We start from the raw sequence: 25,425 nt of genomic DNA, 5'->3' as shown, positions 1-25,425 counted from the left end.
AGTTCAGTAAGAATATCTTTTAGCCTAGCCAAAAAAAGAAAAAAAACCCCACAATGCAGAAGTGCAACTGTATCAACAAGGACACAAAACCTTAATGGAAGCTTTTCAGGTTTGAAAATTTTCTCTCTTCAGGCTCAGCAGTACCTGACTGAATGGACCCTACCAACAACACATATATGGTATCTGTGAAACACACCCCTAAAGTCTCATACCTTCACAACAGGATGTCCCCCAGTAGATGCTTTAACTGCTCCTCGGCTACCTTCAGTTTCATAATGGGCTCGGTGATGAGTTTTAGGTTGCACTTCTATTTTCAGTTCACATTGTCCAAAATGAGCTGGTAAAGGCCAGTCTAGTGGAGGTAATGAAGATGTGCTACAAACAAAACACACAAAGACGCATTTCACCATGCTATTATTGCCAGCCAAGCAGTGATTCAAATTATTTCTTTGAAGGCACCAACATTTCTTCCTATGATCTTTGAAGTAAAGTATTTAAAAAATAAAATTTAAAGAAAAAGAAAAAAAAACACAAAACTTCACTTAATAAGTTGTAACACTGGATACGATACAGAGGGTGTTTTAAAAATAATTAACCTGATAATAAAATCAATTTTATTTATTTTTTGGTTTCTATTCTTTTTTTAAAAAAAGGACAAATTCCAATATTTCATTAAAAATAAAAATTTCCATAAAACTGTAACTATTTCTCAACTGTGTGTATAACCACAAAAACAATCAAAACAATTTTTAAATAGCTTAAAGGGGACAGGTTCATTCAGATACGTTAACAATGAAAATATGGAATTAGAAAAAAAACAATTTCTAAGTCTACAGGTCAAATATTAATGGACCCAAAGCTAGAATGATTTGTAATAAAAAGTAATATCTTCTATTTTAAAAAATACCTTAATAATTGCTGAAATAAGACTTTACACGTCTTTTCTACCTTTGAATGCTACCATGCCTACAGTAAATTTCTAAGTTATTTCATTGCTTCCCTTAATATCCTCGGCCTAGCATTACCAGCTATTCTGAAGCTCAATGGTACTAATTTTTATTAGTCTAAAACAACTCAACTTCATCAACTCTCAGCAAGTTTCTGCACTTGTTTAAGCAAATCCCTAAAAAGATTAAGATAATTTTCAGAAGCAAAGTGATGGGTTCAAAGGAGTCTTCAATATCATAATTCCACATTATAATTTTCTAAATATCTCAATTCAGAAATAAACATTTGTACCAATAACAAAGCATTTTTAAAAAAAGTAAACAGACCCACCTCTGTGTGGGGATTTAACATATGATAACTTGTCTTCCCTAATCAATTATAGATTAGATTGATTCTAAAAATGGCACTGTGATAACTGATAAGCCATTTAGAAAACAGTCATTACAACAGTCTTCAGTCCTTAGCTGGACTCAAGATTCGAAAACATATACATATGTACAAATACAAACAGTATATATGTTACATACATACATTATAAAAATTATACATAAAAATTAGAAATGTGAAAGTTAGATTTTCTCTTTATTTGCAGTTATTTTAGAGTGGGACAGGCTTTCAAATATAACATAAAATCTAAAAGCTGTGAAGGAAAAGACAAATTTGAATATGTAAAATTTAAAAATTCCTCTAAACCAACAACAAAAATCACAAACTTATATGAAGTCTAAAGACAAAATAAATTATATGAAAAAAAAACACTTGTCACAAAATAAAAAAGCCAAATTTCACTTGTATATTGAGTTCTTAAAAATATAAAAATTCAAAAATATATATATAATATAAACCTTATCCCTAAGTGGGAATAATCAGTAATTTAATTTATACTATTATCTTTTACAAGAAGCTTTAGTGGATAAGAAAATTCATTCTGAAAAACAAATTCATTCTAGGGCTTCTAATGCAATTTGTTATTATTTACAATTCATTATACACTTTTAAAATTATAACTTTAGCCTATTTAAAGATACTTTTAAGACTAAAAGGAAAATAAATGTGGTCTTTTAAGTTGTCTGGAAGACTAAAGAAAAAAAAGGCGGAAAGATGGTCAAATTATTCTACATAGATAACACAGTAATTACATGCCACCAATAAACATAAACATGAAAAATGACCATCAGTCATTTCCATCAACTCACCGAAATATAGGGGTGTGACCAGGCTTTGGTTTGCTCCAGGTAAAGGGTGAAGGAACTGAAAGAAATTGGTCACCAGATGAATCTTTCTTTAAAGGATACTGAGATCCAAGGCCATCATCTATTGAAGTTTCCCGCGATGGTGAAAGATTCCCTTGGTCATCTGAACAGAGCTCTAATTTTCCTGGTAGTACGAGAGCTTGATCTTCAGAAGTCTTCCGTGTTTTCAGAGGAATATCAGTTTCTGCACAGTACTGAAACGGAAAAATCGCAGGGCCAAGGCCTGATCCACCCTGGACAGGAGCATTGAGCCAGGTGTCTTCTGTTACACTTCCCCTGGGTGAGTGACCAGGAGAAGGAACAGGCGAATGATGCGGTGAAAGGGACCCAGCGTAACAAACCTCAGCACTAGAGTGCCGCCGTTTCCCACAAGGGGAAGTAGGCCTTGATGAGGGTCCTGAGGCTGGCCTGGGGCTCAGCCAATTCTCATCAGTGATACTAGATCTAGGAGAGTGGCAAGGAGATTGCCTAGGTGACAAGGAATGTCCAAGTCCATATTGTTGATGCCAGGACTCTTCTCCAGGGCAGCCTCCTGGAGAGCCACCAGGAGAAGTCAGAGGGGATCCGAGAGTAAATCGCGCAGCAGCTTCATTCAACTCCGAATCCACATCATCATAAATATGTGAAAGAGATTCACAAGAAGATGCATCTGAAAACCAGCTCCTAGAAGAGATGCTACTGGCAGGACTAGGACTAAGGGAAGATTCCCGGTAGGATGGCTCAAGAGGAAGATAGAGATGATCTCTAGAAGGCCTTTCCAAATATTCCCTTTCTGGGTCATTTATGTGTAGGTCATCTTCATGAGCATCAATTTCTTGATGACAGTTAGGAGAGATGGATGTTATTTGAATACTTGGGCACTCAAAGGGTTTGGGACCACTTAATGGGCTGTATTTAGATTCAGGAATTTCACAAGTTCCTTCATAGTTTTTGTGACCTTGGAGCTGAAACGATGGTGACAAAACAGAAGAGTGAGACGGTAATCCATGATGTGGTAAGCAAAGTGGTGAGTTTAAAGTAGATGGAGGTGGATCTACATTAAAGATGTAAATGGATGCACAATCATCTGGCTCAAGATCTATGGGGGTTGGGGGGGAGCAAAAAAGAAAAATAATTAACAAAACAAGAAATTAGAAATTTTGCTGTATAAATTACTAGATGAGAATGTAAATAATAATAATCTTGAGAGAAGAGAGTGGAACAAAAAATGTACATCATTAGCTCAACTAAAGAGTGGTGTGTCTGTGTGTTTTAATGTATCTGTGGATACATGCAATTATCATGTTTTATCCAATTTTTTCTTTTTATTTCCACATTTTTCTAAAATTGAGAATCTGAAAACAATAAATGCTTTTATAAAAGAAATAATCACATTCATAATTCTAAAAAATATCCACTAAACTATATAATGATATCATCATATAAAGTCAGCCTCATCTGGAGTCAGCAGGTTAAAATGAAGTAAATAAAGGATAAAGCAGAGTTTTTGAAAAGTTTTTAATTGTAAGTATACACATTAGTTTATTAACGGCAAGGATTTGTTATTGTTTTTAGTCACCACGTCGTGTCTGACTCCTTGTGACCCCCTGGACTGCGACACACCAGGCTTCCCTGTCCTTCACTATTTTATGGAGTTTGCCCAAATTCATGCCCACTGAGTAGGTGATGCTATCTAACCATCTCATCCTCTGCCACCCTCTACTCCTTTTGCCTACAATCTTTCCCAGCATCAGGGTCTTTTCCAATGAGTCAGCTCTGGGTATCAGGTGCCCAAAGTACTGGAGCTTCAGCTTCGGCATCAGCCCTTTCAATGACTATTCAAGGTTCATTTCCTTTAGGATTGACTGGTTTGATCTCCTTGCAGACCATGGAACTCTCAAGAGTCTTCTCAAGCACTACACTTCAAAAGCATCAATTCTTTGCTGCTCACCTTTCTTATGGTCCAACTCTCACATCCATACATGACTACTGGAAAAACCAGTAGATTTGACTATATGGACCTTTGCTGACAAAGCAATGTCTTTGCTTTTTAGTATGACGTCTAGGTTTGTCATAGCTTTCCTTCCAAGGAGCAAGCGTCTTTTAATTTCATGACTGCAGTCACCGTCCGCGTCCGCAGTGATTTTGGAGCCCAAGAGAATAAAATCTGTCACTGCCTCCACTTTTGCCCTTCTATTTACCATGAAGTGATGGGACTGGATACCATGATCTCAGTTTTTTGACTGCTGAGTTTTAAGCCAACTTTCTCACTCTCTTCTTTCACCTTCATCAACAGGCTCTTTAGTTCCTCTTTGTTTTCTGCCATTAGAGTGGTATAATCTGCATATCTGAGGGTTTTGACACTTTTCCCAGCATTCCTGATTCCAGCTTGTGATTTATCCAGCCTGGCATTTCGCATGATGTATTTTGCATGTAAGTTAAATAAGCAGGGTGATAATATACAGCCTTGACATATTCCTTTCCCAATGTCAAACCAGTCAACTGTCCCATGTAAGGTTCTAACTGTTGCTTCTAGACTGGTAAGGTAGTCTGGGTGTTTCCATCTCTTCAAGAATATTCCAGTTTGTTGTGATCCACATAGTCAAAGGCTTTCTTGTAGTCAATGAAGCAGATGTTTTTCTGGAATTCCCTTGCTTTCTCTATGATCCAATGAATGTTGGCAATTTGCAACACTGGAGGGACAGAAGAATCAGTTTCTTCAATCAAGATGTTATTTTTAAATTTAGTGTAATTTAGGGACTTCCCTGGTGGTCCAGGGGTTAAAACTCCATACTTCCAATGCAGGGAGTATGGGTTTGATTTCTGGTTGGCTGCGTGGTGTGGACAATAAAAGTTTTTTTTTTAATTTAGTGCTATTTAGGATTGAAATGATTCTGTATGAAATACGATGCTTGCAGGCTGCAAAAGACAGAAAACTGAACTCAAAAATAGCTGAAGGGGAGGGTGATATTTATCATTCAACAATAACACAAGGTCCAAAGGTAGAACAGTATTGGTTATTTCTTCAGTTCAACAACAGTTTCTTTCCACATTCCCATTTTGCCAGTCCTAATTTTGTCCTACTCACTTTTCAATCATCTATGTGTATTTTGCCCTAAAGCCAAAAGTAATGTGATCATTCAGTTAAATATTTTTCGAGTAGGTACTATATAGCAGACATGTTGTAGACACTGAAAACATATGAGTAAACACAACAAAGTCCCCATCCTCTTAGAACTTACATTCTAGTAAAATGTCAGATGGCTATATTTGCTATAAGGAAAAATAAAAGAGAGTAAGGAGAATGGAGTAAGTAGGAGGGGAAGTTAATTTGGATAGGTTAGGAGATTGACAAAAACAAAAATTCTAAGTATTACTAAGTAGGGGGAAACAGTCTAAAGAAGGAACCTATTTTACAGAGAGTACTGGGATAGCCTTTCTGAGAAGACAGCACAGGAACCAGCAAGCAAAGAAAAGGGAGGTGGTGGTGGTGGAGAGGCAGAGGTATACAAGCTTCAGCACCAGGGCAGCTCCAACGCCGCTGGGCAGCACAAGCAAACAGCGAGTCAGGTGAGACCTTGGCTTCTCTGAGGAAATGAAAGGCCCAACTATGCTAGAGCTAGCTAACAACCCAAAGGGGAAACTGAGAGAGGCAAAACCCAGAGGGATCACGGTAAAAGTTTAAGTATTCTTCTAAGGATAATATAAACCACCAAGGTTTTAAAAAGGGAATGACATGATCTCTACTATATTTGAGGATAATTTCATTCCCAGATACTACAGTAGACCTAGGACTGACCAGAACAAGAGGGTTTCATTTTTTTGGATCAAGAATTTAAAATGGCAGATTAAAAAAACTCACCCCTGTAGTTGCATAAAAATGGGATTATGCTTAATGTTACTAAACTATATACTTATAAACGGTTAAGATGGTAGATTTTATGCTATGTATAGTTTACTAAAATTTTAAAAACAAAAACACAAAAAACTGCTCGTACCCTAGTTCAAAGCAAGACAGCAGCACCCAACTATACAAAGTCACTGAATTCTTCACTACCATACTCTCATAATTAAAACAAAACCCAGTTTTACTTAGAAATGTACTTAATAAAGTAGCAAAAATTATCAGTATATTAAACTTGAAGCCTTTGAGTGGGGAAAAAAAGGATGAGTGAAAAGAGAATAAAGTTACCCTTGGAAGATATGGGTTCATTCAAATGTAATTATTGTACCAGTGCCATTTTGTGTTGAATAATGCTGAAATTCACATCCTTTACACAAATAAACTGCAGATGAAGAGACATATTTTTATATCAGAATGATGTCTTAAAGCACTGTTCAGATTTGCATACAAAATTTCGGGGAGTCCTGTTTTATCTTTTTTCCTAAGTGTCACCAAAGCCCACATTCTGGAAATGATAAAGAGTGGCCACTACAATCTCCCTATGATAAATAGTTCTACATCTAGATTTCCAACTCTAGAATTCTCAAATTCATGGCGCTTTAGAAATTTGACCATCTCAAGACTTATTTGCTCCCTTCGGCCACCAGGGGGCCCCAGGCAAGCATGCAGTAATCTGGGCAACACAGGTTACCTACAAATGTATTTAAACTGTAAAGCAGGCGCTGGCAGAATACAGCCCACAGGCCAAACCTGGCCTACCATCTGTTTCTGCACGGGCTACAAGCTAAGAATGGCTTTCAAATGGTTGGAAAAAAGTCAAAATAATATTGTTTAATGACACAAAATAATATGAAATTCAAATTCTGGTATCCACAAATAAAGCTTTATTGGAATATAACCATGCTCATTCATTTACGTGCAGCCTGTGGTTAATCTTACAGAACAATGGTAGGGTTGAGGAGCTGTGAGAGATGTTTCCCACTGTTACTTGATGCACTAGCAAATTGCTGTGACAAACTGGATAGCATTCTGAGTGCAATGCATACTGATGTATCGCAACAGTTTTAAAAACTTACCAGTGCAAGGACTTCCTGGTGGTCCAGTGGTTAAGAAACCACCTTGCAATGCAGAGGATACAGGTCTGATCCCTGGTGAGGGAACTGAGATCCCACCTGCTGCAGAGCGACTAAGCTTGAACATGTCACAACTACTGAGCCTGAGCTCTCTGGAGCCCATGCACCACAACTAGAGAGTCAGCGCCCCACAACGAAAGATCCTGCATGTCACAGCTAAGGCCCAATGCAGCCAAATAATACTAAAAAAAAAAAAAGAAATTCGGGCGGACGGGAAGTAAAAAAAAAACAAACAAAAAACTTGTCAGTGCATAGGTATCACTAAAAAACAGGAAAGAGAAGAGGGGACTTCAAATTGAATGCCATGCTTCTAAGGCACAATGGAGTGTGGGCTATTTTCTTATCAAATTAGAGGGCAAAGCATCATGTTTATTGTGCAACAACATTATGGCTGTGCTGTAAGAATACCTTATACATCAGCATGACCAGTAAGCATTCACCACAATACTCCCAACGTACAGGAAAACAAAAGAAAAAAAAATTCAGAAAAAAAACAGAATATCTTATTACAGCAAGATTTCTTCACAAGAAAAGGTTAAAATGAGGCTGTAACCAAATAAAGTTTCTGAAATGGTTCACTTGTCAGGTAGGCAAAGAAAGCCATTTACGAATGGTGAATCTGTGTCTGATTGCTGTGACTGAAGAAATGTCAGAGATAATAAACTGGTAAAGACCATCAGCAAGAACGACTGAAAGACTGAAAACACTGGTAGCAACAAGAAGCAATTACAAAACAAGGCAAAAAGTTCCAAGGTTTTCCTTGGCTCCTGACGTGTAACCCAATGTTACTGATTCTACTTATTTATTATTTACTCAAAGACTCAATGCAGAGTTTACTGAAGAATTATTAGCCTCCTATGAATAGTTTGCATAAGCTTCCCAGGTGGCTCAGTGGTAAAGAATCTGCCTGCCAATGCAAGGAGATGCCAGAGACACAGGTTCTATTCCCTGAGTCGGGAAGATCCCTTGGAGAAGCAAATGGCACCCCATGCCAGTATTCTTGCCTGCGAAGTCCCACGGACACAGGAGCCTAGTGGGCGACATACAGTCCATGGGGTGCAAAGAGCTGGACACAACTTAGTGACTGAGCACGCATGCATGAATAGTTTGCATGGAACAACTTCAAGCAAGAATGTTTTCAAAATTAAGAAAATAGTTTAGTACCACCTAAGTGGACTCTGTTAGGATATTGTAACTGGTACTGGTAGAAATATATGTGAGAATACTATGATAACAAGAGTACTATGAACAACTGCACACCAGCAACTTAGGCAATATACAAGAAACAGGCAAATTCTTACAAGCACACAAATTACCAAAAGTGACTCGGAAGACAAAAATTCTCAAGAGATCGATATCAAGTAAAGAGACTGAATCACTAGCCAAAAAATCTCCCAACAAAAGAAGTCCAAGACAACATGGTTTCATTGGTAAATTCTACCAAACATTTAGAGGGAAGTAAACAGCAATCCTTTTCAAACTCTTCCAAAATCTAGAAGAGTAGATATCACTTCCTAAACATTCTATGAGGCCAGTTTTACCTCGATGCCAAAGCAGGACAAAAATACCACAAGAAAACTACAGGCCAATATCCCTTATAAATATAGAAGGAAAAATTCTCAACAAAATACTAAACAAATCCAACACCACATTAAAAGGATCAAGTGGAATTTATCCCAAGAACGTAAGGATAGTTCAACATACAAAAATCATTTGCCACATTACCAGAATGAAAGAAAAAAAAAAAAACATGATCATCTGAATTGACACAGAAAATACAGGTGACAGATTTCAATACCCAATCATGATGGCGGGGGGCGGGGGGGAATACTCAGCAAACTAAAAACAGAGAGAAAGTCCTTAAAATGAACATCAGCGTTTACAAAAAACCCACAGCTAGTATCATACTTAACAGTGAAAAACTAGAGGCTTTCTCCCCAAACTCAGGAACAAGACAAAGGCAGCAGCTTTCACCACTGCTATTCAACACTGTACTGGAAATCCTAGTAAGCAATTAGGCAGTAAAAAAAACAAAAAACAGAAAGCATCCAATTTGGAAAGGAAGAAGTAAAACTATCTCTATTTGCCAATGACATGATTCTATATATAGAAACTCTCATAGAATCCACAAAACACAACTAAAGCTAATAAACAAATTCAGGGAAGTTGCAGGTTAAAATTTTAACACCTAAAATTCAGCTGTGCTTCTGTACGTTGCAAAGAACAATCCAAAAAGCAAATTAAGAGAATTCTGTGTACAGCAATGTCCAAAATAAAATATTTAGGAATAAATTTAACCAAAGAGGTAATACTTGCACACTAAAAACTACAAAATATTGCTCAAAGAAATGAAAGAAAACCTACATAAATGGTAAGAGACTTCCCTTGTTCATGAACTGGAAGCCTTTAATGTTGTTAACATTGCAATGCTTCACAAAGAAACCTACAGAGTCAATGCAATCTCTACCAAAATTTCAGTGGCTTTTTCTGCAGAAATGGAAAAACCAATCCTCAAATTTATATGAAACTGAAAGGGGCCTAGATCAGCCAAAATAATATTGAAAATGAAAATCAAAGCAGAAGAACTCACACCTCACAGTTCAAAACTTACTACAAATAGTGCACAAGGAAAGACATACAAACTAACGGATACAAACTAATGGAACAAACAGAACTGAGAGTCCAGAAATAAACCCAAAACATCTATGAGCCAATTAATTTTTTATACCATTTTTAAAGGTTATTCTCCATTTACAGTTATTACAAAATACTGGCTATATCCCTTGTATTGTATAATACCTTCTTGCACTTATCTTAAACTCAGTAATTTGTACCACCTATTCCTCCATTCCTATATTGTCCCCCCACCCCACCCCCCCACCACTGCCAACCACTACTTTGTTCTCTGTATCTGTGAGTTTGCTTCTTTTTGTTGTATTCACTAATTTGTTGTGTTTCTTAGATTCCACATAAGTGACATCACACACTCTCTGTCCTCCTCTGACTTACTTCACTTCACAGAATGCATGGTCAATTGATATTTTTTTCCTTTTAAACTGAAGTACAGCTGATCTACAACGCTGTGTTAGTTTTGGGTGTACAGCAAAGTTATTCAGTTATACACATGCATATTCTTTTTCAGATTATTTTCCATTATAGGTTATTACAAGATATGGGATATAGTTCTGTGTGTTATATAGTAGCTCCTTGTTTATTTTTTTATATAGTAGTATCTGTTTGTCAATCCCAAACTCCTAACATATCCCTCCCCACTCCTTCCCCTTTGGTAACCATAAATTTGTTTTCATGTCTGTAAGTCTATTTCTGTTTTGGAAATAAGCTGATTTCTCTAATTTTTTTTAGATTCCACATATAAGTGATATCATTTATACTTTGTGTCTGACTTAGTTCATTTTATATGATAATCTCTAGGTCCATCCATGTTGTTGCAAATGACATTATTTCATTCTCTTTTATAGCTGAGTAACATTCCATTGTTTAAACATACTGCATCTTCTTTATCCACACATCTGTTGATGGACATTTCCATTGCTTCCATGTCTTGACTATTGTAAATAGAGCTACTATGAACATAGGGGTACATTTACCTTTTTGAATGTGAGCTTCTGTCTTTTCTGGATATATGTCCAGTAGTCGGATTGCTAGATCATATGGTAACTCTATTTTTAGTTTTTTAAAGAATCTCCATACTGTTCTCCATAGTGGCTGCATCAATTTACATTCCCACAAACAGTCTAGTACGCTTCCCTTTTTCCCATACCATCTTCAGTATTTATTATCTGTAGACTTTTTGATGATGGCCATTCTAACTGGTGTGAAATGATATCTCACTATAATTTTGATTTGCATTTCTCTAATAATTAGCAATGTTGAGAATCTGACCAACTGAATTTTTATTTTATTTATTTATTTACTTTTGGCTGTACTGGGTTTTCATTGCTGTATGCGAGCTTTCTCTAGTGGCAAGTGGGGGCTACTCTCTAATTGCAGTGTACAGGCTTTTCACTGCAGTGGCTTCTCTTGTTGTAGAACATGGCCGCTAGGGTGAGCGGGCTTCCATAATTGTGGCATGAGGGCTTAGTTGTCCCACAGCTTGTCGAATCTTCCCAGGCCAGGGATTAAACCTGTGTCCCCTGCATTGGGAAGCAGCTTCTTAACCATTGGACCACCAGAAGTTCTGGCCAATTAATTTTTGACAAGGGTGCTAAGACAATTCAATGGGAAAAGAATAGCCCCTTCAACAAATAGTGCTGGGACAACTACATAACCACATACAAAAGAATGAAGTTGAACCCCACCTCACATCATACACAAAAATTAACTCAAAATGGATCAATGACCTAACTATAACAGCTAAACCCATAAAACTCTTAGAAGAAAACACAGGTGCATACTTTCATAACCTCAGGTTTGGCATGGATTCTTAGACTTGACACTAACAGCATGAACAACAAAAGAAAAACTAGATGAAATGGATTTCATACAAATTAAAAACTTTCCTTCTTCAAAAGATACTATCAATAAAGTGAAGAAAATCAGAGTATGGAAGAAAATATCTGCAAATCATATATCTAATAAGGGTTTAAGCTAAGCTAAGCTAAGTCACTTCAGTCGTGTCCGGCTGTGTGTGACCCCATAGACGGCAGCCCACCAGGCTCCCCCGTCCCTGGGATTCTCCAGGCAAGAACACTGGAGTGGGTTGCCATTTCCTTCTCCAATGAAGGAAAGTGATAAGTGAGAGTGAGACCCCATGGACGGTAGCCTACCAGGCTCCTCCGTCCATGGAATTTTCCAGGCAAGAGTAATGGAGTGGGGTGCCATTGCCTTCTCCAATAAGGGTTTAGTATCCAGAAAATATAAAGAACTCTTTACAACTCAACAACCAAAAGACAACCAACTTTTTAAATGGGCAAAGGACCTGAACAGACATTTCTCCAAATAAGATACATAAATTGTCAACAAGCCTGTGAAAAGATGTTCAATATCATTGGTCAGTAAGAAATGCAAATAAAAACCACAATACCACTTCAGACCCACTAGAATGGTTTTAATTTAAAAAAAAAAAGACAAAAAAATCTTAGAAAATAATAAGTTCTGTGTTGATGAGGATGTGGAAAAATAGAAATCATTATACATTAATGGTGGCCAAGTAAAATGGTGCAGAGACTATGGAAAACAATCTGACATTTACAATGCTTCAAAAAGGTAAACATAAAATTACCACAGGATCCAACAATTCTACCTCTAGGTATATACCCTAGAGAATGCAAACATATGTCTTGAAAGAAGCTTGTACACAAATATTTATAGCAACATTACTCATAACAGACAAAGGTAGAAAGGATGCAAATGACCATCAATGAATGGTTGTCATTCAGTCGTTAAGTTGCGTCTGACTCTTCTCGACTCCCATGGACCGCAGCACACCAGGCTCCTCTGTCCTCCACTATCTCCCAGAGTTTGCTCAAATTCATGTCCACTGAGGAGGTGAGGTTAACCATCTCATCTTCTGCCACCCCCTTCTCCTCTTGCCTTCAATCTTTCCCAGTGTCATGAAAAAAATTGCCAACATTCATTGGATCATGGAGAAAGCAAGGGAATTCCAGAAAAATATCTACTTCTGCTTCACTGACTACAATAAAGCCTTTGACTGTGTGGATCACAACAAACTGTGAATAGAAGAAAATTCTTAAAGAGATGGGAATACCAGGTCACCTTACTGGTCTCCTGAGAAACTTGTATGTGGGTCAAGAAGCAACAGTTAGAACTGGACATGGAACAACTAACTGGATCAGTGAATGAATAGGGCAGTAAATTATGGTGTATACATACAATGGAATACTATTCAACCATAAAAAGAGGCAAAATATTAACAGATGCTGCAACCTGGATGAACCTGAGAAACATTATACCAAGGGAAAAAAGCCAGACTAAAAAGGTCACATATTATATGATGCCTTTTATATGGTATTTCCAGAATACGCAAAAGCAGATTACAGGTTACTGAGGTTGGCGGAGGAGAGGAAATGCGGAGTGATTACTTAATGGTATGGGGTGTTTTCAAGAGGTGATGAAAAAGTTTTGAAACTAGAGAGAACTGATAGTTGCACAACACTGTGAATACACCAAACACCACTTAACTGTAATCTTCAAAATGTTTGTGTGTTATATAAATTTACCTCAATAAAAAAACAAAAACAAACAAACAAAAAAAAAAACAAATCGAAAGAACTCTCACACAGAGAACTGAAAACACACGTTTACCCATTCCTTACTGAAACTCCATTAAATGATAGTAAAAGGATTTTTTTTAAGGGTGTAAACTCACAAGAAAAACAACAACAAAACAGGACATGAAACCATGGCAACAAAACTTTTAGAAGCTGGAATGTAGGACACATGGTAACTGATTTAGCACCTGAAAAAGCTAAATCTTAAGCCAACAGTGCAAAGAAAACTTATTTCCAGCAAAGAAATCCAAACACTCAGGAAATACACTACCAGGTACTTTTGGAAGTAGACATGAAGGCAAAGTTGAAAACAAGACTGACACAAAGTCTACATATTTAGTGAGTCACTAATCACCTCCCCAGTTTCACACACCTCCTAACTCTGCACTACTGGACGACAGTCCCTCTAGGGGCTAGAGATTTTCTGAAGAAGTAAAACAAGATAACTGAGAGCCAGTTATCATACAGAAAACAGAGCGATGAACTAAAAAGTCTCTCTAAAAACTTGTATATTGAAACCCTCAGGACTTTTTCCTCCCTTGTCATAGTACAATGGACTTATACTCCGCAGGCAACAGACTGACAGCACAGTTGACCTAGCAAAACTCCTACAATGAGGCCTGCAGTTATCAAGTGTCACTTGTGATCATGGAACTGCCATTAAGATTTTGGTGCCCAATTTAAAAAAAAATAAGAAGAAGCAAATAGCCAAAGATCATCAAAGGTCCAAGAAAAGCTTCAACATTAAAGACAGAGGCAAGTAGAGAAAAAAAGAAATATGGAGGGGAAAGACTATGCAGTAAGATGGAAACCTCAACAATAAAACCTATCTCAACAACCTCGGAGAAAAAAGAAGATATTGCAACTCCAAAACAAGAACATACGCTTACTTAAAAAGATAAAAGAAAAGAGCCCCTAGAAATTAAAAATAACAAATGAAAGGCTCAAAGAAAAACTCAAAGATCAAGTTGAAGAAATTCACCCAAAGAGTTCAGCAAAAAGACAAATAGGAAATGGGAGAGAGTATCAGAATTGGTCCAGGAGTCCCAGTTGAAACTTTTTTAAGTTCCAGAAGAGAATAGAAAAATGAAGAGGAATAAAGGATTATTGATAGTCCAGCACAATGGGTGAAAAACAGATCCTGACTGATATACATCATCATTAAATTTCAGAATACAAGGAACAAAGAGGAAAAACCCTAAAAGAATGGAAGGAGAGAAACAGGTTACACATGAAGAACACAGAAATCAGAATGTCATCAGACTTCTCAAAAGCAACTCTGGAAGCTAGAAGAAAAATGGAGAGCTATACTTCCAAAACTTGAGAAAAAATTATATCTAATCTAGATATCTGAAACCAGGAGTAATGAAGTGTGAGGAGAGAATATAGACATTTAAAAACACTGGGTTGGCCAAAAAGTTCCATAACATCATACAGGAAAACCCAAACTTTTTGGCCAACCCACATGTAAGCTCTTGAATATTTACCTCCCATTACCTCTCATATGCTCCTGGAGTAAATACTCCACCAAAATGAGTGTGAAGTAACCAAGCAAAAGGAGTTTATATGATATGTAGCTAAGAAACAGGTGATGCAACAAAAGGCAAAGGGACTCCTCAAGATGATGCAGAAGAGAGATCTCACAATGACAGACGTACAACTGCCTAAGCTGTACAACCAGTCCAGGTTTGAGAAATTTAGAGAGAAATTTCCAAGAAAATAAAATTGATAGACCAACTAATGTGTCTGAAAGTATTGAGAAGAGACTCAGGCACCTGAAGGAGACCTTAGGAATGAATTAGTTTAAGTACATAGAACAGTACTTGAACCGTGAACTTCCAGATGTTCAAACTGGATTTAGAAAAGGCAAAGGAACCAGAGATCAAATTGCCAACATCCACTGGATCATAGAAAAGCAAGAGAGTTCCAGAAAAACATCTACTCTGCTTTATTGACTATGCCAAAGCCTTTGACTGTGTGGACCACAACAAACTCTGGAAAATTCTTCAAGAGATGGGAATACCAGACCATCTTACCTGCCTCCTGAGAAATCTGTATGCAGGTCAAGAAGCAACAGTTAGAACTGGACATGGAACAATGGACTGGTTCCAAATCGGGAAAGGAGTACATCAAGACTGTATATTGTCACCCTGCTTATTTAACTTATATGCAGAGGACATCATGAGAAATGCTGGACTGGATGAAGCACAAGCTGGAATCAAGACTGTTGAGAGAAACATCAATAACCTCAGATATGCAGATGACACCACCCTTATGGCAGAAAGTGAAGAAGAACTGAAGAGCCTCTTGATGAAAGTGAAAGAGGAGAGGGAAAAAGCTGGCTTAAAACTCAACATTCAGAAAACTAAGATCATGGCATCCGGTCCCATCACTTCATGGCAAATAGATGGGGAAACAGTGGAAACACTGACAGCCTTTATTTTTTCAGACTCCAAAATCACTGCAGATGGTGACTGCAGCCATGAAATTAAAAGACGCTTGCTCCTTGGAAGAAAAGTTATGACCAATCCAGACAGCATATTAAAACGCAGAGACATTACTTTGCCAACAAAGGTCTGTCTAGTCAAAGCTTTGGTTTTCCCAGTAGTCATGTATGGATGTGAGGGTTGGACTATAAAGAAAGTTGAACACCGAAGAATTGATGCTTTTGAACTGTGATGTTGGAGAAGACTCCTGAGAGTCCCCTGGACTGTAAGGAGATCCAACCAGTCCATCCTAAAGGAAATCAGTCCTAAATATTCACTGGAAGGACCAATGCTGAAGCTGAAACTCCAATACTTTGGCCACCTGATATGAAGAACTGACTCACTGGAAAAGACCCCGACGCTGGGAATGATTGAAGGCAGGAGAAGAAGGGGACCACAGAGGATGAGATGGTTGGATGGCATCACTGACTCAATAGACATGAATTTGAGTAAGCTCCAGGAGTTGGTGATGGACAAGGAAGCCTGGCGTATTGCAGTCCATGGGGTCGCAGAGAGTCAGACACAACTGAGCAACTAAACTGAACTGACGTACACAGAACAGTAATGACCACGGGGCTCCCCTGGTGGCCCAGTGCTAAGAGTCTACCTACCAATGCAGGGGACAACGGGTCAATCCCTGGTCCGAGAGGCTGTCACATGCCATGGAGTAACTAGCCCTATTACCACAACTACCCAGCCCACAGCTGGAGCTGCAAGTACTAAAGCCTGCATGCCCTAGAGCTAGTGCTCTGCAATAAGAAGAAGCCATCGCAATGAGAAGCCCACGCACCTAAGCTAGAGAAAGCCCGAATGCAACAACGAAGATCCAGCATAGCCAAAACTAATTAATTTTTTTAAAAAGCCTAAATGGGGGAATTTAAAGGAGAAAACTACAATGGAGAACACTGCCTTAAAGTCAAATCTACCACTTACTAGCTGTCTTGTCTTCATCAGTTTTTTCTGCTCAGTTCCTTCCCTTATTTTCCATATCCCAAACCTCTCATCTCTTCAGTCATCTTCTCCATAGTGATACCTCATTTAGCAAGGGATCTTGACCCTACTTGACAAAGGTAGCAGAAAGCGAGATTCTTCCATACCACCCTCAAAAATATATGTATCTATACAAATTCTATAATCATCTTTTCATTTCCTTTCTCATAAAAAAAAAGTGCCTTGTCTCAGATATAAACCTATTCTCTCCACCTCTGATCTAAATTCCACACCCAAGTTCCATCAGCTATCTTCTCTTTTATAACTTCAACCTTCCCCTTCTCTCTTTCTCTCACTCGCTACTTCCCTTAATCTCTCATTTCCTTTAAAAAGCTTCCCTGAGGGCTTCCCTGATGGCTCAGTGGTAAAGAATGCTCCTGCTAATGTAGGAGACACAGGTTTGATCCCTGGTCCAGGAGGATCCCACATGCCAAGGAGCAGCTAACCCCTCGAGTCACAACTACTAAGCCTGTGCTCTAGAGTCCAGAAACCTCAACTACTGAGCCCATGTGCCGTAATTACTGAAGACTGCGTGCCCTAGAGCCCATGCTCCACAACAAGAGAAGCCACCACAATGAGACACCTGTGCAATGAAACTAGAAAGTAGCCCCCACTCTCCACAACTAGAGAAAAGCCAGAGCAGCAAGACCCAGCACAGCTAAAAATGAATAATAAATAAGTAATTAAAAAAAAAAAAGCTTCCTTGATATCTGAGTTCTTCTTTAGGGTCTTCTCTCTCCTCCTTCCTCTAAAACACTAGTTTCTCAGAGTGAGCAATTCTGCCCTCCTGGAACATTTGATAATGTCTAGAAACATTTTTGACTGTCACAACTAGAGGGATACAACTGGCATACAGGGACCAAGGATGCTACTAAAGAATTTACAATACACAACTTCTTTACAATACACAACTCAGCACCTCTACTTATTTTTTTGGCTGCACCATGCAACTCATGGGATGTTAGTTCCCCAAACAGGGATCGAACCCAGGCCCCCTGCAATGGAAGCATAAAGCACCAAACACTGGTCCACCAGGCAATTTCCTCAGCCCCCTAAAAACGAAGAATTATCTAGTCCAAAACGTCAATAATGCCAAGGCTGAAAAACTTTGCTCCAGAAACTACATTTTTAGAAAGAGTAATACACTGTCACTGTCACCACTTCCCTCTTCAGTGTCATCTGGCTTCAAGTCTCATCCATTCACTGCACCTGTACTGATCTCCTTGAAGAAGCAGATATACCAACCACTCCTCTTTTTAAAATTCTGTTTGAAAAGCAATAACGAAGACGAAAGCAGAGAACAGAGAAAAATTAATGAAACCAAAACATGATTGTATGAGAAGACCAAGTGAATTAAAAACTTATGGTCACCAAAATCTTGAATGTGACTCTTTACAGAAGATTTATTCATAACTGCCAAATAGAGGAACCAAAACATCTTTCAACAGGTGAATGGATAAACTGACTGTGATACATCCATACAGTGGAACACTTCACAGCAATAAAAAGGAACTAGATAGTTCTTCATACAATGACATGAGTAAATCTGAAATGCATTTTGCAAAGTGAATGAAACCAGACACAAAGGAAAGAGGGAGTGGGTGAATTTTTAAAATAACACATCTGTTCTTTATGGTATTGAGGTAAGGAATAAGTAACTATGCATTTGCCAAAACGCAAAGAACTATACATCACAAAGAATGAAACTTTAACCTATGCAAATTTTAAAAAATCAACCAGGAGTCTGGGGAATTCCAGGATGGAATGCATACAATGTGAAAAGAATGTACTGTTTCACATGCATATGATATAATCTCAAAAAGTATCCAGAATATATAAAGAATTCTTAAAACTCAACAACAAGAAGACAAACAACCCAATTTAAAAATGGAAATATATTTAAGATTTGAATACATATTTCAGCAAAGAAGATGTAAAAACAGCCAGTAAACACATGAAAAGATGCTCAACATAATTAGTAATTAAAGAAATGCAAATCAACAGCACACTGAGAAAACACAATGGAAAAATAACAAGTATTAGCAAGGATGTGGAGAAACTGGAACACTCATACACTGCTAACAGGAATATAATATGATGCAGCTCTTTTAGAAAACAGTTTGGCAGTTCCTCAAAAGGTTAAACATAGAATTAATTTATGATCCAGCAATTCCACTCTCAGGTATATGCCCAAGAGAAATGAAAACAAAGGTCTCACACAAACTCTGTACATTAACGTTCATGGCAACACTTACAATAGCATCAAAAAATATTAACTACATAAGGATAAATCAGACAAAAGATGTGTAAGACTTGTACACGAGAAACTCCAAACTATTGAAATTAAATAATAGCAATATAATAAAATAATAAAGATATTTAATAAAATAAATGAAGATAGACATTTTTGGATTGAAAGACTCAATACTGATATTCGTTCTCCTGAAACTGTGATTTGACACAATCCTAGTTGAAATTTTACTGGGCATTTTTGTAGAAAATGCCAAGCAGATTCTAAAATTTATACGGATAGGCAGAAGATTTAGAATAGCCAAACAATCTGGAAAAGAACAAATTTGAAAAAAAATGACACTATCTGATTTCAAGAGTATTCTAAAGGTACGGAAATGACAATATAGTAACGGTAAAGGACCGACACACAGCTCAACACAGAACAGAGTCCAAAAATAAACTCATACATATATAGTCAATTGAGTTTTCAAAAAAGTTCAAAGGCAATGCAGTGGGAAAAAGGATAGCTTTATCAAGAAATAGGGCTGGAAGAACTGGACATCCATATGTAAAAAGAGTGAGCTTCGGTCCATACCTTACACCATATACACAAAAAATTAATAGATAGATCAAAACAGATCACAGACCTAAATACAATACCCCAACTAATAACTTCCAAAAGAAAACCTTGGAAAGAATCTTTGTGAACTCAGATTAGGCAAAGATTTCTTTTTTTTCTTGCAATTTATTTTATTTCTTTTAAAGGTTGTACTTAATTTATAGTTGTTATAAAATGTAGGCTATATTCCCCATGTTGTACAATATATACTTGTAGCTTATTTTCTATCTAATATTTTTTACCTCTTAATGCTCTACCCCTCTATTGCCCCTCTTCCTTTCCCTTTCTCCACTGGAAACTACTAGTTTCTTCTCTCTTTTTTGTTATCTAGGTTAGGCACAATTTCTAAGGTATAACATCAAAAGCATAATCCATAAAGGAACAAACATCATCAAAACTAAAAATCTCTGCAAAGGACAGTTAATGAAAAGACAAGCCATAGATTAGGAGAAACTCTTGTAGGCATACATATGATAAAGACTTGTGTTTAAAAAAATACCTCTCGAAACTCAACAATAAAAAACAATTTAAAGGATGCAAAGACTTGAATAGACACTTGACCAAAAAATGATACATGGATGATTTTAAGAGATGCTTAACAGTGCAGTCATTAGGGGAATATCAATTAAAACCACAATGAGATGTCATTATACACATATTAGAATGGCTCGAAAGGTTAAACACTGTATGACTCAATTTATGTAACATTTTATACATACACACACAGTGAGCATAAAAATGGTAACAAGTGAATAAGTCTGGTGGATTGCAGCAATGTCATTTTCCTGGTCTTAATATTATACTACAGTTTTGCAAGATTTTATCATTAGAAGAAACTGAGTAAAGAATACTTAGAAATTCCCTCTCTATAATTTTTGCAATACTTTGTGAATCTAGAATTATTTTGAAATAAAAAGCTTTTTTAAATATGCAAAAGATTTAAATGACACTTCGTCAAAAAAAACATACAGATGGCGAAAAAGCACATAAAAAAATGTTCAACAGCATTAGTCATTAGGGACATATAAAATGACAAGGAAATACTACTATGCACCTATTAGAACTAAAATTACAATTCAAACATTGTGAAAATGTGGAGATGTACATTTCCACTGCTAGTAAGGTATGCGAAATGATACATCTACCTTGGAAAACAGTTTATCAGTTTCTCAAAACGTTAAACATACACCTATGATATGACCAACCACAGATTTAAGGGTAAAGGAAATAAGTGCCCGCACAAAGACTTATACATAATGTTCATAGCAGCTTTATTTGTAAGCCAAAACAATCCAAAAGTCCATCAAGAGGTGAATGGATAAACAAATTGTGGGATGTGCATAGAATGGAAACTATTCTCCGGTAAGAATGAATGACCTATTGATGTGCTCACTAACATGGATGAATCTCAAAATAACAATGCCAAACGAAAGAAACTAGAACCAAAAAAAAAAAAAACTATATACTTCATGATTCCATTTATATGTTTTCTATAGTGATTTCAGTGGCTGGCTGGGGAAAGGGGAAAGGTGAGTGTAGGAATGATGACAAAGCATACAAGGAAACTTTCCGAGGTGATGGACATGTTCACCATCTTTAATGTGATGAAATTTTCATAGATACACATGTGTCAAAACTTATCAAATAGCACAATTCAAATAAATAGTTTATTATTGAAGGAGATCAGAATATGCTATTCCAAAATATGCTACTTTGGCGTAAGATTATTTGAGCTGAAGTCAACTGAAAAACAGCAAACAGGAAAACCTCTCTTTCCTCTCTCTCCCTTTCTGCCCAAAAGCTGGGCATAAATCTTCCTTTGTAAAGGTGTTCCCCTCTCCCACACCAGGAAGAGAACTACTCTTCACTGCATAACAAATCTTACAAAAACAACCTTTATTTATAATACATTTCCTAGTCACCTTCCCACAACTTAAACCCCACCAAAAGCCCAAACCCCCTTTTTACTTTGTCTAGTCTCTTCTCCATACTTTTCCACTCTGATAAAACAGTATATAAGCCTCCCAGACTTTTCACAGTGCCTGGTATATTTTATTAAAATAAATCACTTTCCCCCTTCCTACTTCCAAATCTGCTTCTCCTATCACAACTGACCCAAATTAGAAAAAAAGAAATAATCCTAGTCTCTTTCCTCTCTTTACTCAGCTGATACCAGGTCCTTTTGATTGCTTTCCCCTAAATCTATCTCAGCGTCATTTCCAACTTGCCATCTCTGCTCCTCTGGCCATTATCATTTCTCAGACACAACACTACTTTTGCCTCCATTCCTGCCTTACTCAGTCCATTATTCGCAGTGTAGCAGAGAGATCTAAGTCATAAATCTTGTCCATTCTTGTACAAATCTTGGACATTCTTGTCCAGCTTGGAATTCTTTGACAAGCTCCCTGTCTTCAGACTAACATCCAACTCCTTAATACAGCACAACAGGCTCTCCTCTAGCCACATCTGCATACTACAGCCTCATCTTCCAACAAGAAGGGACCACACTAACTTGTGTTTTTGGAAGTGGGCCTGAAATGTATTTCCTACCCTATCTAGGCAAATAATCCTACTGGATTCAGCTCTACTTTAACTTCTGTGACCTCTCCAAGTTAAACTGTCATTTACGCTCTCAGAGGGCCTTCTCTATACCTGTATTACTGCTGTATTTAGTATACATCCACTCCAATAACCTGAATCATATTCATACATAATAATATTGACACAGTTAGCTATATTAAAAGACTGAACATTTTAGTATATTCACTCAGCTAATGATCTAGAGGTCCCTTCCCACTCAGTTACTCTGAGATCTTATACAACATCCCTGGTTTCTACTTTCTCTTTCCCATGCGTATCCTTCTATTTTATCTTTTAACAAGTGTTAGTTATTTTTAGACTAGCTTTAAAGATAAAAGATGAAATAAAATACTTTTAAAAGCATTTATAAAGAATTCCCTTGGGCTCCAGTGGTTAGGATGCCACACTTTCACTGCCCAGGGCCAAGGTTCAATCCCTGGTCAGGGAACTAAGATCCTGCAAGTCACAAGGCACAACCAAAAGAAAGACAGACAGATAGATATCTACACAGACAGATTAGGTAAATATATAAAGCATGTAAAAAATACTTTACTATATCTATTTTTTAAAACTGGGATTGGTTTAGAAAGATGGTACTGATGAATTCATTTGCAAGGCAGCAATGGAGAAACAGACATAGAGAACAGACACATAGACATGAGGAGAGGAGAGGAGAGGGTGAGATGTATGGAGAGAGTAACATGAAAATGTACACTTACCATGTGTAAAATAGATAGCCAATGGGGACTTGCCGTATGTCTCAGGGAACTCAAACAGGGGCTCTGTATCAACCTAAAGGGGCGGGATGGGGAGGGAGGCTCCAGAGGGAGGGGACACACATACATCTCTGGCTGATTCATGCTGATGTCTGACAGAAAACAACAAAATTTTGTAAAGCAATTATCCTTCAATTAAAAAATAAATAAAAATTTTTAAAAACTGGGATTGGTTTAACCAGAAGGCTCTTTCCTTATGTTTCTGTATGTCTGCAAGACCACCTGATTGCATTTGAACCATACAAGGAACATGATTTGGTGCCTCATATATGCCATCCACCAGATACCAAGCCCACTAGAAACCTACTAGCCATACTTCATCCTCTTTCCCTGCCCTTATATAGGCTCCCCTGTCTACCGCAAGAACTTTGACAAAGCAAGAAACTCAAGTGCCAGTAAAAGTAATTGCAAAGGAAAAGTCACATCTACATTTTAAAGTTCCTCAACTGCTAACATACTGTGGATAGAAAAAACAGAGGATTATTTTGGATGATCTCAAACCCCCTGCCCCCAGCACCCGTTTCCTCCTAACAGGTTTTCTGCTGTGTTTCCACTCTTCTCCTGTGCAGTCTTGTACTTCAGGGAAAGCCAATCACCTCCTCAGGCCAAGGGATGGGCCTGGTTGGCTAAGAATAATTCCATTTGTCTTTACTAGTTACTAATTTAGGAAAGGGAATGTAACCCAATTTTGGTCAACGAAATGAGAGGTTATATTTGCTTTAGGCTTCTGGAAAAATCCGTCCTCATGCTTAAAAAGAAGCATGTGAAGTCAGTGTTTGTGTCTCTTCCCCTGCCCTCACCAAATGTCAAGCCCAAACATACCTAATTTGCATATGTTTAAACTAGAAAATAAAAAGCACTACTATTTCCTTTAAACAGTGACCAGATGATAAAAAGTCAAAGAAAGTTTCAAAACAATGATCAGTCAACATGTACCAGGTAACATAACAAAAGAACCTTCTTGCTTTTGCTCTGAAAGAAGAGTTCTGCTTAGAGTCATAAGTGTTTGTAAAAAGAAACAGGTAGTAGACAAAGAGTAGCCCAGAGGCAGCACTGGTCTTGGGAGATAAGAATGTGTGGCAGATGGCATACTGATCAAAATATCAAGGAAAAAATGAGTGTCAGAACTAGTGGCTATAGAAGGTAGAGTAGTTTTACTTTAGTTCTAAATTCAACCAAAGAAAAAAGTAGTACTTAACGTATCTGTTAAAGCATTTAAAAGCAAATGTTTAAATTAAAAAAAAAAAACTATCTTAACTAGTAATTTAGCATTTTTTAAATTTTGAACTTTTGTCTAATTTAGGTTTAGGATAATTTTCATGACAAATCTAAAAGTGCTTTAAATTTTAAGAAGTGCATAATTGGCCTGCAAAGGCCACAAACCAGACCCTAAGTAGGACAACCTGGGAGAGAGTTACTAAAGAGAAAGACCAAATCCTCACTACTTAAAACCTAGAAAGTATGACTTCTTGACCTTCAGATCCATAAGGAAGCAAAGAAATCCAAAAGAGCCAAATTCTGGCTGAGCATGGTTAGCTGTGCGGTACCCTTTATTGGTCTGGCTTTACTACAGCTACCATTTAAAAATGTCTAGAGCAGGCAGGAGTAACAGGCATTCCGCAAGCAGCCACTCTGAGGGCAAAGTAGAAAGTCTAGCCATAGGAACACAGGTAACTCTGCCTCAGGTATGTTTGATTCCATGTGCTCATCATGAGTCTTGGTTTTACCAAAGGAAAAGCTACTTCTGTACTTGAACTCTTTCTGGGAGTAGAGAGGCAAGAGGAATACCAGAAAGAGCCCAAGTCAGAAAGTGAAGTGAAAGTGAAGTCACTCAGTTGTGTCCGACTCTTTGCGACCCCATGGACAGTAGCCTACCAGGTTCCACCGTCCATGGGATTTTCCAGGCAAGAATACTGGAGTGGGTTGCCATTTCCTTCTCCAAGTCAGAAAACTAGGGTTCAAATCTCAACCCTTCTACTTTCTAGATGGTCAAATCTACCTTCATTTATGCTTCCTCAGGTAAAATGGAAATAGTACCTACCTCTTCAGGTTATCATAAGACTGAGAAATAATGTATATAAAAATAACTTGCATATAATAGATACTCAATAATGTTGGGTTAAGTATAACACACATAACACACAAAAAAACAGAAGTTACAAAAATGATGAAAATTACAGGCTAGGCAAAAAAAAGTTCAGGATTTTCAAGTAGAAATTAAGCAATTTACTAAAGAAAAACAAAAACTAGGAGCCAGAGATCCCAGGCCTCTGT

General features: G+C 37.4%; 1 protein-coding gene across 3 annotated transcripts in view; it reads right to left on the bottom strand.

Annotated features, from left to right (window-relative positions):
* The window catches only part of NFATC3 (nuclear factor of activated T cells 3), a 92,803-nt gene that overhangs the window by 57,505 nt on the left and 9,873 nt on the right, over positions 1-25,425 (bottom strand). For all 3 annotated transcript variants that reach the window (XM_043898877.1, XM_043898876.1, XM_043898875.1), the window contains exons 2-3: positions 2,145-3,279; positions 213-375 (exon numbers count right to left, since the gene is read on the bottom strand). In XM_043898877.1, coding sequence (XP_043754812.1) covers positions 213-375; positions 2,145-3,279 — 1,298 coding nt within the window. The remainder of the gene's footprint in view (positions 1-212; positions 376-2,144; positions 3,280-25,425) is intronic.

This window comes from Cervus elaphus, chromosome 4 (genome assembly GCF_910594005.1).
Source record: "Cervus elaphus chromosome 4, mCerEla1.1, whole genome shotgun sequence".
NCBI lineage: Eukaryota > Metazoa > Chordata > Mammalia > Artiodactyla > Cervidae > Cervus > Cervus elaphus.
This window is presented reverse-complemented; position numbering and strand designations above follow the sequence as displayed.